Source organism: Struthio camelus, chromosome 4 (genome assembly GCF_040807025.1).
Source record: "Struthio camelus isolate bStrCam1 chromosome 4, bStrCam1.hap1, whole genome shotgun sequence".
In the NCBI taxonomy this organism is placed as follows: Eukaryota; Metazoa; Chordata; class Aves; order Struthioniformes; family Struthionidae; genus Struthio; species Struthio camelus.
This window is the reverse complement of record NC_090945.1, coordinates 76,560,075-76,575,896: the sequence shown is the minus strand read 5'-3', so window position 1 is coordinate 76,575,896 and position 15,822 is coordinate 76,560,075. Positions and strand designations below refer to the sequence as shown.

General features: G+C 36.9%; 1 protein-coding gene across 4 annotated transcripts in view; it reads left to right on the top strand.

Moving 5' to 3' along the window:
- Nucleotides 1-15,822, top strand: part of RGS12 (regulator of G protein signaling 12) — a 92,344-nt gene that overhangs the window by 56,774 nt on the left and 19,748 nt on the right. For all 4 annotated transcript variants that reach the window (XM_068943474.1, XM_009686176.2, XM_068943476.1 and 1 more), the window contains 7 exons: nucleotides 3,421-3,513; nucleotides 4,830-4,973; nucleotides 7,669-7,848; nucleotides 8,341-8,494; nucleotides 9,662-9,738; nucleotides 11,499-11,699; nucleotides 12,676-12,749. In XM_068943474.1, coding sequence (XP_068799575.1) covers nucleotides 3,421-3,513; nucleotides 4,830-4,973; nucleotides 7,669-7,848; nucleotides 8,341-8,494; nucleotides 9,662-9,738; nucleotides 11,499-11,699; nucleotides 12,676-12,749 — 923 coding nt within the window. The remainder of the gene's footprint in view (nucleotides 1-3,420; nucleotides 3,514-4,829; nucleotides 4,974-7,668; nucleotides 7,849-8,340; nucleotides 8,495-9,661; nucleotides 9,739-11,498; nucleotides 11,700-12,675; nucleotides 12,750-15,822) is intronic.

Below are 15,822 nucleotides of genomic sequence, written 5' to 3'. Positions count from 1 at the left end.
TATGTTCAACTATAGTTGTCTCTGTAGTCAAGATATTTTAAAAGAAAAAGACCAGGTGTCAATAGTTTTCTAAGAATTAGACTATTCATATGTTTGCCTACTGAAATGTTGGAAGCACTACTGAAATGTTGGAAGCCATGCAGAAGACTCTTTCAATGACATAATGGCTGATGTTGAGGCAAAAGTGCTTTAGAAATATTTTGGAAAGTAATTAAATAGTTAACAGCACTGATTAAAGCTGCAGCTTGCAGGAGTAATGTTCAGTATTTGCAAAGCATAAATTAAGCTTCCTAATTACCTTTATGAAGTTGTAACTAGTATCTCTATTTTACATATAAGGAAATTAAGTAGTATGCATTTTGGCATTGTTGCACCAAAAGTGTGTTGCTGTTTCAGAATGTCACATGAGAACATTTAGTGCTGTCTAAATCGTTTTCAGAAACAGTACATAAAGAAACCTATGTGTACGACTTTTAGATTATTAGAATTCTGCAGTAACTCACAAGATGACTCCTTAACTTTCAAAACAGGGATTTCTGTGCTCTAGGTTCTTGAGTTTACCAAAAATATATCCAGGAACCCTCTGCCTTCCTCAAATGGTGCAAGTTACTATTAGGTTTAAAATGTTTTTGCAGCACTGAATGATTATGACTTGTAGTTTTGTAAAATTAATGTAGCCTAATTCACAGTATGCAACTTAGAAGGTCTTTCAAAATTATGTTAACAGGTATTCAGACAAATATTTAGGCATCTCTGTGTAAGTACTTAATACTAGATACAAAAGTACATTAAAATGTCAAAATGATGAATAAGCAGATATCCATCTTAAATGCTGGGGCCTGTTGAACATATTAACAGTGAACACCTGTTTGAGGAAACAGAAGATAAAGCAAAATAATAATACTCTGGAAACATATGTTACCTGCCTTTTCATTTTCTTAGCAGAGTTGTCTAAGATATGTCAGCATTTCTGCTTAGTTACTGAGACTACTCCTCAGACTGAAAGAATAATCACACTTTTGATCTGATATTGGAGCCCACTTGAAAAATTAGGTAGTTGACGGGGGTTCTGCAGGTAACTGGTTGGCTTTTCTCATTCTTTTTAAGCCGTCAGTAAACTTAACTTATGTACGCTTAAGGAACTGTTGCAGTAATTTTTCAGTTCTATGAAAGTTTAACATTTTTCTTAAAAAGTAAGAAAGTAGCTAACAGACTTTTTTACTAAGTTTCCATGTTGAAAAGTTAAAGATTACTTTTCATTTCAGCAAAATGTGAGCTTCAGGTACTAAATTCAGGAAATTGTACTGATTTTTTTTTTTTCCTATTTTATTCTAACAAGAAGTTTTTTTTCTAAATATTACAAAAATGTATATGTTAAGGAAATGCCCAATTTAAAGAAGAACTTGGGGATGTTGAAATTTATTGTGCGCACCACCAATTTCTTGAGGCCCAGGAGAGACCCAGAGTCTCTGCTTAGGTTTACCTGCAGCCTGGATATCGTAATGCCTTGAAGTCTGGCATGAAGGATGGTGAGCTGTGGTGCCTAAAATAAATGCCTTTTTAACATGCCTTCAAATGGAAGTCCAGAAAGCCCACGAGCTGAGAAGGGAATCACCTATAACTAGCCAAAAGAAATTGCTATATAGATATCTGCCAATATTCAAGCACCTTTGCAGCATTAGCATTTAATTCAAGATTGTGTCGTAAGCCTCTTGGTCCATTTAGGATTCAGAATGAAGAGTCCTCTCCTGAGGACAGATTTGTCACAGAGCAGGAATCATTCTCTAAGAGGAAGAGGGTTTTGTATATTTTGCAAATGCTCACATTTTGCATAATAGTGTACTAATTAGAGCAGTCATCCAGGAAGTGAGACACCTGATTTCAGTTCCCTCCTGAAGTGGTTCAAACCAACATCTCCTGCTTCCCAGCAATATATGACAACTAATAAGCTACACAATGTTCCAAGTGGGGCACCATGCTTTCTTCCTGATGAAGCTGAATTGTGCAGCCAGCTGTGCCGAAATCACGGGGCCAGAAAAAAAAGAAGAGACTGCCTATAGATTTGTAGTGAAGGCAGAGTTGGGAAGTAGGCAATTGCATTCTGGTTCCTGCTCACAAGTTTGTTTCTCTTTCAATCTTTGATTACGTGTGCAATGCAAAAGTGTGCCCTGACTGCTCTCTGGATTGTCTTTTATACTTTGTGTCTCAGGTGAAGTATCTCAAAAACTTTTAGGTTATATTGAGAGGTGGCTAGTGGATTTAGGATCCCTTTTTTGCAGTCTTTCTCAATTGCTTTCTTGCAGTTGAACTCCGTAAACTCTATGTCAGTCTTAAAAGAGACATAGTTCTAAGTATCTCTGTGAAGATTTATCTCAGGCTGCTTTCTGAGGCTGCTTTTGTATATTAAGGAAGCTTGAATGATATCAGCGTGACACTTCAGTGAAAGTTGTGGCTTATGGGATAATTTAAAATAAGGTCCTCAATTAAACACTAATACCTAAATTTATAAAGCATAAACAAGCGTTGTTCCAATTACATGAGTCATTGGATGATTTTTGAGAGAGCTAAATTATTTTTTAAAGTTTTTTTTTTTAATGCATAAAATGCTTTAAAGAAACATGTACAGAGAGAATATTGAATTAATGAAGATTTGAAACAGGGACAATTTATGTATGTATAATTTCCCAACTGAATTGAGTCCCAGTCCTTACTTGGACCTTTGAATTGCCCTATAATGTAAATGTCCTGATTATTATAGGATGTGGTGCTGGATGATTTAATTTTTTTCTGAAGAAAGCGTTTTCCAGGGAGAATCTATGTGACCATATAAGCAAGCATATAAGTGATGAAGGATATTTTGTAGTTGCCTTGTGGTACAGAAAGACACTATCATGAATACAGAATTGATTGTGGGCACTGTTCTATAAACATCTACTCACATGAATAGTCGTATAAATGAGGATTGATTATCTGAGCATAGAATTGCGTTCTGGGGAGAGGCAGTTACCTGTCTATATTGTATGATTAGAAATACAATTAAATATAGCCCGGTTACACTGCAGTTTTTAAAATGTAGTTATAAAATACTGAAATTGTTATTAAAAGCTTGATTCATTAGTATATATGCTAGTGTAACTTCACATGAAGTTTCAGACTTGACCTATGTAGAGAAATGATTTGATCGTAACTTGATGCATTATTCTCAACTTGTATATATTTAAAAGGAGAAGAAGAAAAGCACAAGGTACAAATTGGAAATGGGCTGAACTTTACTTTTCAAAAAAGTGGACTATGAGACTGAAATATTTTCATTATGCAAACGTTAATATTCTTATTAACCACTACAAATATGTTGCATAAAACTGCAAGTAACTTTTTTTTTTTATGCTGCGTTCATTTATTTGCTTATTTTTCCTTTAGGAATTTCTACGGAAGGAATTTAGCGAAGAAAATATTTTATTTTGGCAAGCCTGTGAATATTTTAACCATGTACCAGCACATGATAAAAAAGAGGTAAGTCGATGTTATATTTTGCTTGCTAAAAACTGATGCTTCTTCAAGATTTTTGAAATTGTTGGAGCTATGCTTGATCTTAGTACTGTGATTTCACTAAAACAGAGTAGGAGCCTCAGCCTGAGTTTGCTAATCCCCTGAGAGAGCCGTCCCAAGCTTAAGATGTTGGTTGAATTTATACTTCGGTGTAGTGCAGAGGTAGCTCGGTGGAAATGAGCTGCAGTATTTTGGATGTTGGAAACCCTGCAGTAGCCCAGTGCTAGGGGGTGCAGAGCAACGTAATTTAACTTGCCAAGGAGAGGTGAAAGTTAGCCTCCATTGTGCTCCTTTAGCTAAACTTCCCCCGCTAGCCAACATAATGTGTTTATAAGGTAACTTCGATATATCAGTGCTGCAGTGAGCTGTAGCAGACACATTTGTCCAGAGATTGTGAGCATCTGCATCTCATACTTTTAACATTGTCCTACACTGGTCAGGCATTTTTGGTTACATGATTTTTGTGCAGGTTTGTAACACTTCTGTCTACACTACACCGCTGAATCTGGGTCAGGTTTACAGTGTAGAAATGGTTTCAGCTTCCTAGTTACTGTTTGCTCTTTTGTGCGCCATCCGTTTTTAATTCCTCTTCACTCTGTCTTCAAACTATGTACTTTCTGAAACCCTCTTAAGGGTTTGGTGTAGCTTTTTCATTATTTCCTGAATGTAGATGTTTCGAAATAAACAAGCTAAAAATACAGCATGATTTTTTAGCAGTAAATATTCAAATAATTAGTTACATTTTTCTAACTTCTAGAAATTGAAGCTGAGAGAATTTATATAGATAGTAACTGTTATCTATAAAGTTTAAAATAAAAAATATCTACTCTCCTTTGTAAGGCAGCATTTGATGAGCTTGATGTTTTTATAGTTTGATTATTTTAGATTTTATTTTGTCTAAGGGCAACTTTTACTGCTTAAGAAATATCTGATACTCAAATATTTGTAATTTTAAAGGAAATAAACAATTTATAACCCTACAACTAGCAAAAGCTGTTGCTTGCCATAATTGGTGTCTTTTTTTTGAGATGCGTCCATGAGAGAGAGCTAGAGAGGAGAGGTCTGCAGATAAAGATAGTTAGACAAGAGATCGATCTTTATTTAAGACTTTAAAAATAAAGCTCCTTCTTTATTTCTTGTTATCAAATGAAAAATCCTTATATATTAAGGAAATTTGAATGACTGTATTTTTTGATGGAATATAACTGTATAAAATAGCTGTATAAAAAATTTTGCAAAGTTCCTTACAAATTAGTATTGAAAAGATGTCTTTTCTGTAGCTTTCTTACAGAGCTCGAGAGATCTTCAGTAAGTTTTTGTGTAGCAAAGCTACAACCCCAGTTAATATTGATAGCCAGGCACAGCTGGCAGATGATATTCTCAATTCTCCACATCCGGATATGTTCAAGGAGCAGCAACTTCAGGTAACCGTAGAAAATGTAACTTGTAAATTTATGTTTTTTATCTTTTCCTTTGAAGTGCTTTGAATTTCTTTGAAATAGTTGAATATAAAAGTATTTTTGCATGCTGTCTATTTTAATACATATAAGAAGAAATTGGAGACGTAAGCATTATCTAGATTCTGTTTGCAGTGTAGAAACAGGCTGTGTAATGGAATGCCACTTGACACTTTTTCTGTACATTTGCATGTGTGTAGAAAATCGCCACTAACTAAAAAATTGTCTGAAAAATACTATTACTGAAATGAAGGATGAGTGCAAGTAAGCAACATTATCAATATGGTGTTTGCATACAGTTGCTTATGTCTTTAGTGGACAAGCGTATACACAAATAGTGTTTGTTTTTTTGGTTAAAATGGCTTGTAAAATATGCCTGGCATATTGAAGGAGGCCTTCCCTTATGCTGTCATAGTCCAGTAACTCTCTCTGTATTTCTTAGGAATATTAAAGGAAAATATTGCAGGGAGAACTACCTAGCAGAGCATGGATAACAATTTTCTCATCTTTTGGTGTTAGATGATGTGACTGAGTCAATTCTGAAAAGCTTTGTTTTGCATCCTGAAGCTGTATTAAATTTAAGGTATTAGTATTAGCTGCCCTGTAAACGTGTGTATTATATTTTTTGGCCACAAATTGTATTTAGCTTAAGTGTTGTTATTTGTTGAGGAGTGTAACCTCTGTATGTTTTACTTTCATCAAAATAGCAAGGACAGGTGAAGTATTTTGTGTTGTTCAGTTAGCTTGGTTTTGCAGCTGTGTAGGTATATGCAGATTGTACTCTTCCTTTTCCCCAATAACCTTGTCTCTGTGCATCTATGAGTCTGTGAGATTCAGGCATTGCTTTTCCATACTTTGCACTTATGGCAGTACATAGCAGTATTACTGTTTGAGTTCTACAGTAAGAAGTGTTTCAAAGCCATGTGCATGATATACACTGAGTATTTTGTTGAGTCTTGGCCTGAAGACTGCATGTGCTCTGAAACCAGTTGCCTTTTATGAATTTTACCAGTGTACCTTTGGGCAGGAAAGGTTTGGATTTTTCTTAGAAGAGAGGGAGACTCTTCTTTGTGAGCAATTTTTTTAAGTGGGAAGGGTCAGTGACAAGTACTTCAATTTTTTTTCTCTCTTAGAGACCCTCAGAATTTTTTGTTTTTTTATATGTAGCTTGTTGATTCATGGTGACTCCTTGTCTTGGCCTGCTTTGCTTGGCAGCGAAGGCTGATAGCTGAAACCTAGCTATCATAGTCTTACCTGTCTTTTTGTACTCAGCTTTTAAGGCTCATCAGACTTTGTGCTGAGTTATTTCAGCACATTCAGCTGGCAAAACTAAGCATACAAAAATTGATACTTTTTTCATGGCTTGCCACGTTGAAAATGGTTCATTAGAGTGTCCAAGAAACACAACAGCTAGCACCTAAGAGTGAATGGGACTATGACATATACGGGGGAAAGGCAATATACGGGGGAAAGGCAAGACTGTGAAAGTCAGCATTCAGTTTGTATTAGATTTCTGTGAAAGTGCAGCCTAACGTTCTCTCTGCATTAACTTTCTCTTTGTCAGAAAATCTTTGGGCTAGGACTTGCTGAGAGAGGTATCCCTGCACAACCTGAAAAATGCTTTCTGTCTGCAACTGGGCAATTGTCACTTAGTGATGAATTTCCCTATAGACGCTTGGGAACGCCATAACCAGTTGGGTGATAGAGACTGGGATTTTAAAAATTCTTTGCTTGTAGGGAATTTATCATGCCTAAAGCAGATGCAGTCCTAACATTTTTCAGGTCTGATATAATTAGTTTAATCACTAGACAAGACATAAAGGTGAAAGAACACATTGACTTAAAACAAGAAATAGAAAAACAATGTAATGAAACAGAGAAGTTACGCTATAGTATTATGTCACATATGAGATATATTTAGCAGTTAAGGCAGACCTTTTTTCTTTTGCTTGCATGCAAGGCTTGCTAAATTAGTTTCAGACGTTTTCTCCAGGCCTGGTATAGAGCTACTTCCTTACTATGTTGTTAAAGATGGATGTTGGTCTCAGCCAGAGCAGCTGTTTTAACCTTGTAACCTTATGGACTCCTTGTAACCTTATGGATTCTCCCCTCTTTGCTCCTCCCCGCATCAATAATTAACCTTGCATATCCTGTATCATTGTATAATATTGTATATCATGATTAGATCATATTCCTGAGTCTTAGATCATAAAACTTTTTCTTGTTCACAGCTACCTTGAAACACCCTTGTACAATTTTACAAATGCTGTTATATGTGGTACTGAAGTAAAAATCTATTAAAAATACTTAAAATGGCTAGGTTGCTATGTGCTTTCTGTAGAATGTGTGAAGAGATATAAACAATAAAAGATGGATATGGTGATGGTGTTGCCAAGGCTATACAACATCTCTTCTACTTTTGCGCTTAGCGCTGCGTACAATGCGTAGCGTTCTTCTAAATCTGTGCTAAGGGACTAGATTAAACCTTATTTCTTTTTTAATTGGTGCAAGGTTTTTAACAGATCTAAACCAAATAACGTCTAATGCTGTTTACAGGTTAATATCCTAAGTTTGAAAGAAGTTGGCTGTTGCAAAATAGTGCCTTTTTCTTGATGTGTTCTTTAAGCTTGCGTAACGATTATTAATTGAATTTTAATTTCAGATTTTTAACCTGATGAAGTTTGATAGCTATACGCGCTTTCTCAAATCTCCCCTTTACCAAGAATGCATCCTCGCTGAAGTAGAAGGTCGTCCTCTTCCTGATCCTCAGCGTGTTCCCAGCAGCCCCACTTCTAAACACAGTATCAGTTCAGAAAAGTCCAATATCTCTACACCGAAAAAGGTTATCTTTGATTGTATTGTTGTTATCTGAAAACTATATTCTTAACTGTTGTTCTTCAAGTTCTTTAGAAGATCGGTGATAATGTATAAAAACCAATATTTCAGTATTTCGATCCACGTCATGTGTCAAGTGTAGGAAAAATATATGAAATATATAAATTTTCAAATTCTGCATTTCAAAAATAAGGCAAATGGCTTTCACACAATCTGTTGCATGTTTGGTTTTCTAGCAGTAACTTGGGCGTTACTGGTGAGCCGTGAAGAGTGTTTTCATTACATGAGCTCTCTCTTACATATTTCTTGTGGTTTCCACTATTTTTTTTTTGTTTGCTGCTGAGTAGTAGCCTGGCACATACAGTAATGAATGGGGTAATGAAGACCGTTAACCTGATGATCATGCTCTCATTTTAGGAAAAACTGTAGGAGTGATTGTTTTAGATAATATACCAACAACTGTGGTCTGACCAATGATTTAATTGTGTTTTGGTGATAGTTAAGCGGTAAATCAAAGTCAGGAAGATCCTTAAATGAAGAGTCAGGAGAGGAGGATGCTGAGAAGAAAAAAAGGGGAACTTTTTTCTCATGGTCAAGAAGTAAGAGTTTGGGAAAATCACAGAAGAGAAAAGAAAATGGTGATTATCAGAATGGTGAGTTTTCACATTCCACACTTCATTTTGCACAGTTGTTTCAGCAATAGATGCAACTAATATCATCATGTTTAGTTCGCTTCTAAGCACATCCTTAGATGTGACTGAGGTAACCTGTTAAATCAGAAGCCCATAGCCTGGCTAATATCTCTGGGAGTTTTACAAAAGTGGATGTGAAAACCAATAGATAAAAATCTGAGAGTGTTTAAACTTAGCTTAACTGACTTCCAAGCAACTTTCTTGCTTTCCACTATACGCTGCATTTTTGTTTGCTAGTGATCACTTTTTCAAGCAGGAACCTGCTGTTGTTGTAGAAAGTAATTTCAACTCTTTGCTAAAGTGAAAAAAGAAGAATCAGAGTTGTGAAAAACCTTATAATCTGCTGTTTGGTTACTTACCTATTTTGAGAAGTTTAAGGAAGAGTTCCCTAGAGAGAGCACCAGTACATGGCCTCTAGAGAAAGAGACAGAAGTTTTGAATTGTTCATTCTGTTGAGTAGAAATAATAGAAAAGCCCCATTGAAGCACCAAATTTAGACCATATGCTTTCTGTTGTTTCTTCTTGTCTGTTTTCTGTGGATTATAGTCTTTCATTTTTCTATGCAGAGTAAAGGCCCAGTCGGAAAAGAAAACTTTAATCATATGAGTTGTTTAAGTGTTCTCCGTATGCTCATATACAAAAAGATTTCAGAGGCATTTGCTAAGATAACAGGCCTAAACTTCTGAAAGCGACTAGTGATTGTCTTAGATTTTGGTTTTCTAACACCGTATCTGCACTCCCCTTTTAAAAAAAACTAGTTATTTCCTTCAAAATATCTGAATAGGTAAAACATTTTTAAAAAGGTTTAAAGATTTAAAAATATTCTTAAGCGTTTAAAAAATAATTTTAAAGCAGTTTTTGTGTTTCTGCTCTTTATTTAAAAAAAAAAAAAAAAGAGAAAAAACAAGTGGGGTTGTTCAAGGGTTACATGACCAAGAAATACTCAAGCAAAGATTGTTTCAGTTTGCTATAGTTCAGTACATAGTATGAAGATTTGGAATTTTTTTGGTTAATTAAAAAAAAAGATTTTTCTGACCAGACGAGAGAAGGTTTTCCAGTAGCTTTCTATATTGTAATAAATAATAAAATTAAGGATTACTAATGATCACTGATTCTTTCCACAAACAGATTCTATTCAGCCCAATGGATTATCGTACAGACGGGAATCACAAGGCTCCATGTCATCAGCTGCTAGTCTTGACTTGGTAATGGCCAGTTCTTGATAATGAAGAAGTGGGGCAGCAGTGAAAACAGTGGATTACTATTTTCTAAGAAGTCTGAAGTCGTTTGTTTAAAGTAGTACTTTGAGGAAGAAGTTTTACACGATAGATTTAGAGGGCATGATGTAATTTTAAACAATTTTAGAATATAGAAATGTAATTCAGGTTGGGTTCATCTATTGTTTCTTATTTTGTCCTTTTATGAGAAGGATATCCTTTTCATCCTGCCTCCTGGCTATCCTAACTTCAGGCACCCGTAAACTCCTAGAATAAATGTTTGCCTTTCTAAGGGAGCTGCCTGCAGCTCTTTATAATAAACAGCCCTCTGCCAGAGCTTTGAGAGCCTGTTCTGAAAAACTGCATGTTATAGCTTTTCCTCTGCTTGACCTGTACTCAAGCTGTGTTAAGCTGATTTCTGTGGTAGCAGTGTCTGTCTTGCTTCTTTTCTCCCTATTTCTTTTAAAGTTGTGCGTTTTTCTTCTTGACATTGTGACTTAACTCTGCTTCTAAAATTTGAGAAGAGAGAAGTAGACAGTTTCTCAGCAAACACGGTAATTTTGTGCTAGCACGTAGGGAAATAAGTAGTGAAGTCACTGTGATTTTAAACAATCAAGTTCTACCTTCACAGTGCAAAATTAAAATACTATTAATAATAGAAAGTAAATGTAATATTTAGAATATATTTAACTAGGCTGATATGGACGAAGTCTATAAAAAGGGAAGTAATTTTAGAGGCTTTTTTTTGTAGGCCTGTATTTCCCTCTAGTAGACTAGATTCTATCCACTATGTATATTTTGCCGGCACTACACATGTTGATCAGGGAAGTAAGCATGGCAAAGTCATGTTTATTTTTATTGCAGCAAAGTCATTCCTTAAAAATAGAAGAAAATACATACCCTCCCTAAAACAAAAAGCCGTCTTTCACTCCCACTGCAACTGAGTTGAATCAAAATGTTACTGGGATTTGGTTGAGAGGAAGCAAGTACAATAGAAGAGAAAAAGCACAATGAATACCCTAAAAGAATGTTGGAAACAGTATTTTCAAAGTGTCCTTTTAAGTTGTAATTGAGCTTTCGATTAATTTTTCAAAAAATTCTTTCGGTATTTTGTAGTAGGGTTACTGTCTGTGACATTAGAATAAAGATTAACATTGTGCTCTTTACTCATAACACATTAACACCATACTTTTTGTTCCCTTTAATAAAAAATGCATAGTTATTAAGTGAATTATTTTAAGATTTTAATTTCTCTGTGGGGTATTTGTATATGTATCATTTAGATTACGTTATGAGAGGATTAAGTTTTGTTTGAGGACTTTCAAAGGTGTTTCTCATCACGAAAATGCTTTGTTGATTCATGATGTCCAATGATAATTTTTGCATCAGGAGAAAATTATTGGGTATAGACCCTGGACTATTTGGAACTTAAGTACAATTTTATTTACTTGTTACACTTTTTGATTAGGTGTTCTGAAAATCTTATAACCTGTCTTATGTACTCGCTGTCAAAAACTCAGCTATTCTAGAAATATATTTACTTAGTGAAGTGCTGCTATCTTTATCTAGAGAGTTTTTTCAGTATTTAAGTTCATCTGATAGACGTGATAGTCTGAAGATTTACTAGACCATATATATTGCTGAAAGTATGCTTTTTGGCTTAGTTTCGTTTGTACAGACTATAAATGCTTAGGCATATTCCTAATTTTCCCATTGGGTGTTGACTTTACTTTCTTTTTCTTATCAAGTCTGAAGCCTCTAGATTACCTGCATTTGTACCAGATAAAGAGAAATCCCCAAAATACTGCTCTGTAAACCTTCCAGATGGCTCGTCCAGCAAAATGGTTGTTAAATCTGGATTCTCTATCAAAGAGATGCTATGTGGGCTTTGCGAGAAACATGGTATTAACATAGCTGCAGTGGATCTTTTTTTAGTTGGAGGTGACAAGGTACTGCATGTTCCTCTCTCTCTTTTTTTTTGTTAAGAGTTTTCAGAGTTATTTTACTGATAAGGAGTTCTGATCTCTCGATAGTAAGACATATCTCCTGGTTCTAGCTATAGCTTTGCACTGGCAATAGTATGTTAGTTGAAGGAGAATGTTAGTCAAACTGGAGTACTGTGACTGGTCAGGGTAGCCACGTTACAAAAAGCAGCGGTGAGCTTTTGACAAGGATTGCCTTAAAATAATAGATTTAATATTTAAGTATCTAGTCAACGTACTTTGTCCAGGGGAAGGGATAATGTATACTTAATAAGAAGTATCAATGTGGAAAACTAATAGCAGATATTAGATGGTACTTCAATAAAGCAAATAAACATAATGAGTGCTCAGTTGTTCAGAACTAAAACAAGACGAATTCATGCTAGAATTAAGGTGCGTATTTTAATATGGAGGAAAATTATCAGCAGTTTACCTTGGCAGGAGTTGGAGTCTCGTTCCAACAGAAGTATCTGTGGTTCAGAGAAAATTTCTGGATGTGAAGCAGATTTATTGTCTTAAATTTGTGCAGATGATTGCTCTACATGATTACAGTGACAGAAGTCAATGAGCATACAATGTGCCTGCTCTTTTAAATTTTTTAACAACTTTCAATATGCTCTATTTTCTAAAGTATCATTCTATGTGATCTTTTATTCAAGTTGAAGGATCCAGACTTGGTTTAAATACTGAGTTCCAGAATACCTGTTGACTGCAATGGAAGTTGAGGTTTGGTCATTGTCTCACAGAGTTCTGCTCTGTTAGAACTAGCCAGGGAGAAGTGCACCTTAATCGTGTTGCTTATTGTAAATTAATATCCACTAGAATTAATAGTTTTCTTTCCTTCCAAGTTACCTGAAAAGCTTTTTCAGTCATGTATTTCTTTGCTACATATTTTAAAATCTATGTGTTCTCTGTTCTTCTCTTTCTGCCATGGGATCTTTAGCCACTTGTATTGCACCAAGACAGTAGCATCCTAGAGTCTCGGGATCTACGTTTAGAAAAACGCACTTTATTTCGGTAAGAGTCAAAAATACTGTCTTTTCGTGCTGTTTATCGCCTCTAGTTTTTGTAACTGGACTAATGTCGTTTCTGAGTTACCTATGCAGCAAAACAGCAGTGATGCAGAACAGAATTTGTCTGAATCTAGTAAATAGTCCAGCTGACCATGCAGCATCTTAGATTGCAATCCAGAATCCAGCGTTAGATATCTAAGGTTCCCATCCATTTATAGGCACGTTAGAAGAAATAGCTGGTAGTATCAAGCAAAAGCAGCCTGATGTGAAGGTGGATGACCCAACATTTGTAACTGAAAATGATTGATTGCGATGTCTTGTGGTTAACTCTCGGTTTGGGATTTTGGTTTAAGCCCGTCTCCATTTTTAATCTAGATTGCAATAAAACTTAAGCTTAAGATAGGGATTTTCTGAGTGTACATAGGTGCCTAAGCCAGACATCCTGCCTAAATTCAGGCACTCAAGTCCCTTAGATTCTGAGCTAGTTACTAAGTGCTCTCTCTTCAGCTCATAGTAAGATTAGGGTTCTTCTAAAAGATAAATCAGGTCAGGACAACCAGACTAAGGATCAGTGGGAGAAATATAGGTCCCCAGGAACATTTCAAACCAACTAGAGCAGCACCTGGTAAGTTTTCAGTGCTGAAAAAGGAAGCTTTCTGGATTGCGGTCCTGGCTACAAGGGGAATTTAGGTGCCAGGTGAATACTTGAATGTTTTTATGGTCTTAGTGTCTTAACTGCTCAAGCTGGTGCATAGTCAGCACGGCTTCACCAAAGGGAAATCATACTTAACCAACCCTATAGCCTTCTGTGATGGGACAACTAGCCGGGTAGATGAGGGCAGAGCAGTGGATGTTGTCTACCTGGACTTCAGCAAGGCTTTTGACACTGTCTCCATAGCATCCTCCTAGGCAAGCTCAGGAAGTGCGGGCTGGATGAGTGGACGGTGAGGTGGATTGAGAACTGGCCGAATGGCAGAGCTCAGAGAGCTGTGGTCGGTGGCACAGAGTCTAGTTGGAGGCCTGTAGCTAGCGGTGTCCCCCAGGGGTCAGTCCTGGGCCCAGTATTGTGCAAGGTATTCATCGATGACTTAGATGAAAGGACAGAGCGCACCCTCAGCAAGTTTGCTGATGATACTAAACTGGGGGGAGTGGCTGACCCAGCAGAAGGCTGTGCTGCCATTCAGAGGGACCTGGACAGGCTGGGGAGACGGGCGGAGAGGAACCTCCTGAAGTTCCACAGAGGCAAGTGCAAGGTCCTGCGCCTGGGGAGGAATAACCCCCTGCACCAGCACAGGCTGGGGGCTGACCTGCTGGAAGCAGCTCTGCAGAGAAGGACCTGGGAGTGCTGTTGGACAACAAGTTAAGCATGAGGCAGCAGTGTGCCCTTGTGGCCAAGAAGGCCAACGGGATCCTGGGCTGCATGAGGCAGAGTGTGGCCAGCAGGTTGAGAGAAGTGATCCTGCCCCTCTCCTCAGCCCTGAGGGAGGCCACACCTGCAGTGCTGTGTCCAGTTCTGGGCTCCCCAGTACAAGAGGGACATGGCACTCCTGGAGGGAGTCCAGTGGAGGGCTACCAAGATGATAAAGAGACTGGAGCATCTCTCCTATGAGGAAAGGCTGCGAGAGCTGGGCCTGTTCAGCCTGGAGAAGAGAAGACTGAGGGGGGATCTGATCAGTGTCTACAAGTATCTGAAGGGAGGGGGTCAAGAGGATGGGGCCAGACTCTTCTCCGTGGTGCCCAGCGACAGGACAAGAGGCAATGGGCACAACCTGAAACGCAGGCAGTTCTGTCTGAATGTGAGGGAAAACTTCTTGACTGTGAGGGTGACAGAGCACTGGACCAGGTTGCCCAGAGAGGTAGTGGAGTCTCCTTCGCTGGAGATCTTCAAAACCCGCCTGGACGCACGCGATCCTGGGCAATGTGCTCTAGAGGACCCTGCTTGAGCAGGGAGGTTGCACTAGATGATCTCCAGCCTAAACGATTCTGTGATTCTGTGATTGTGAACAAGCATATAGAACAGATCAGCAGGCCCAGAGGGAACCTTCGCATCAAAAAGAGACATGCCTACTAGATTGAAGCGGCACAAGAATGAGAAGGAAATTGATTTGTTGGTCTTGTAGTCTAATTCTAAACACACCGATAAAAAATGTAGCCTTTATGATCAAATAGATTGTTCCCATTCCATAACCTGTAATTACATGCCTGACTGGCACGTTTCAGTAAGTCTAGTCACGTAAGTTCATCTGAGCATAGATTTAGAGCACGGAATGTTAAACAAGTCAGTTATTAATATGAGTATATTATTGTTATAAGGGATTATATTATATAATGAATTATATAATTCATTATTATATGTTACAATTGTAGTGCAAAGCCACCTGTTTTTCTTTCATTCAAAAATACCAAAACATTTTAAATATTTCTAAATTCCAAAGATCCCAACTAGCATTATAAAAAATATTGAAATAATTATTTTAGGAAAAAGTTGTGAAGTAGAATGTGTGTGATCATAGCATTCACTCCATTTTGTTCTATTTGATTAGTTTCATTACGTTATTGGCTGTATTTCTGAAGTGAATACAACATATTTTGTCAAGCATTCTTCATTTTAGCTTTATATTACTTTTCTTTAGGAAGTAGGGCTAGTTTCTATGTAAGGTTACTTTAAATTTATACCATTAAATATGGTATAGCACATTCAGTTTATGAATTGAAACTAAGCAGCCTTTTATTAAGGTGTGTGTGTGTTCAGTTACCAAATCAAAAAAGAACTTCAAATAGGCTATGCCATATGTTACCTATGTGTTAATTAAAATTTAGAAGTGTTCCACGTTATTTCTTTCTGTAGATACACACCGTATTGGCAAAAACACGTAAATATTTGGACTTTTTTCTGCCATAATACAAATGCAATGTGGCAATGCTCAGTTGTGTGAATGTCTGTTACGTCTGTGCCAGTTACCAGTTAACCATTCCAACTAATTATTCCTGTTTAGTAGCTGCTGTATGCTAAAATGTGAAAGACAGTTTCAGCAATTTGAGTTTTTGGTGGGAGGGAAAAATCACTGAGACTAAAG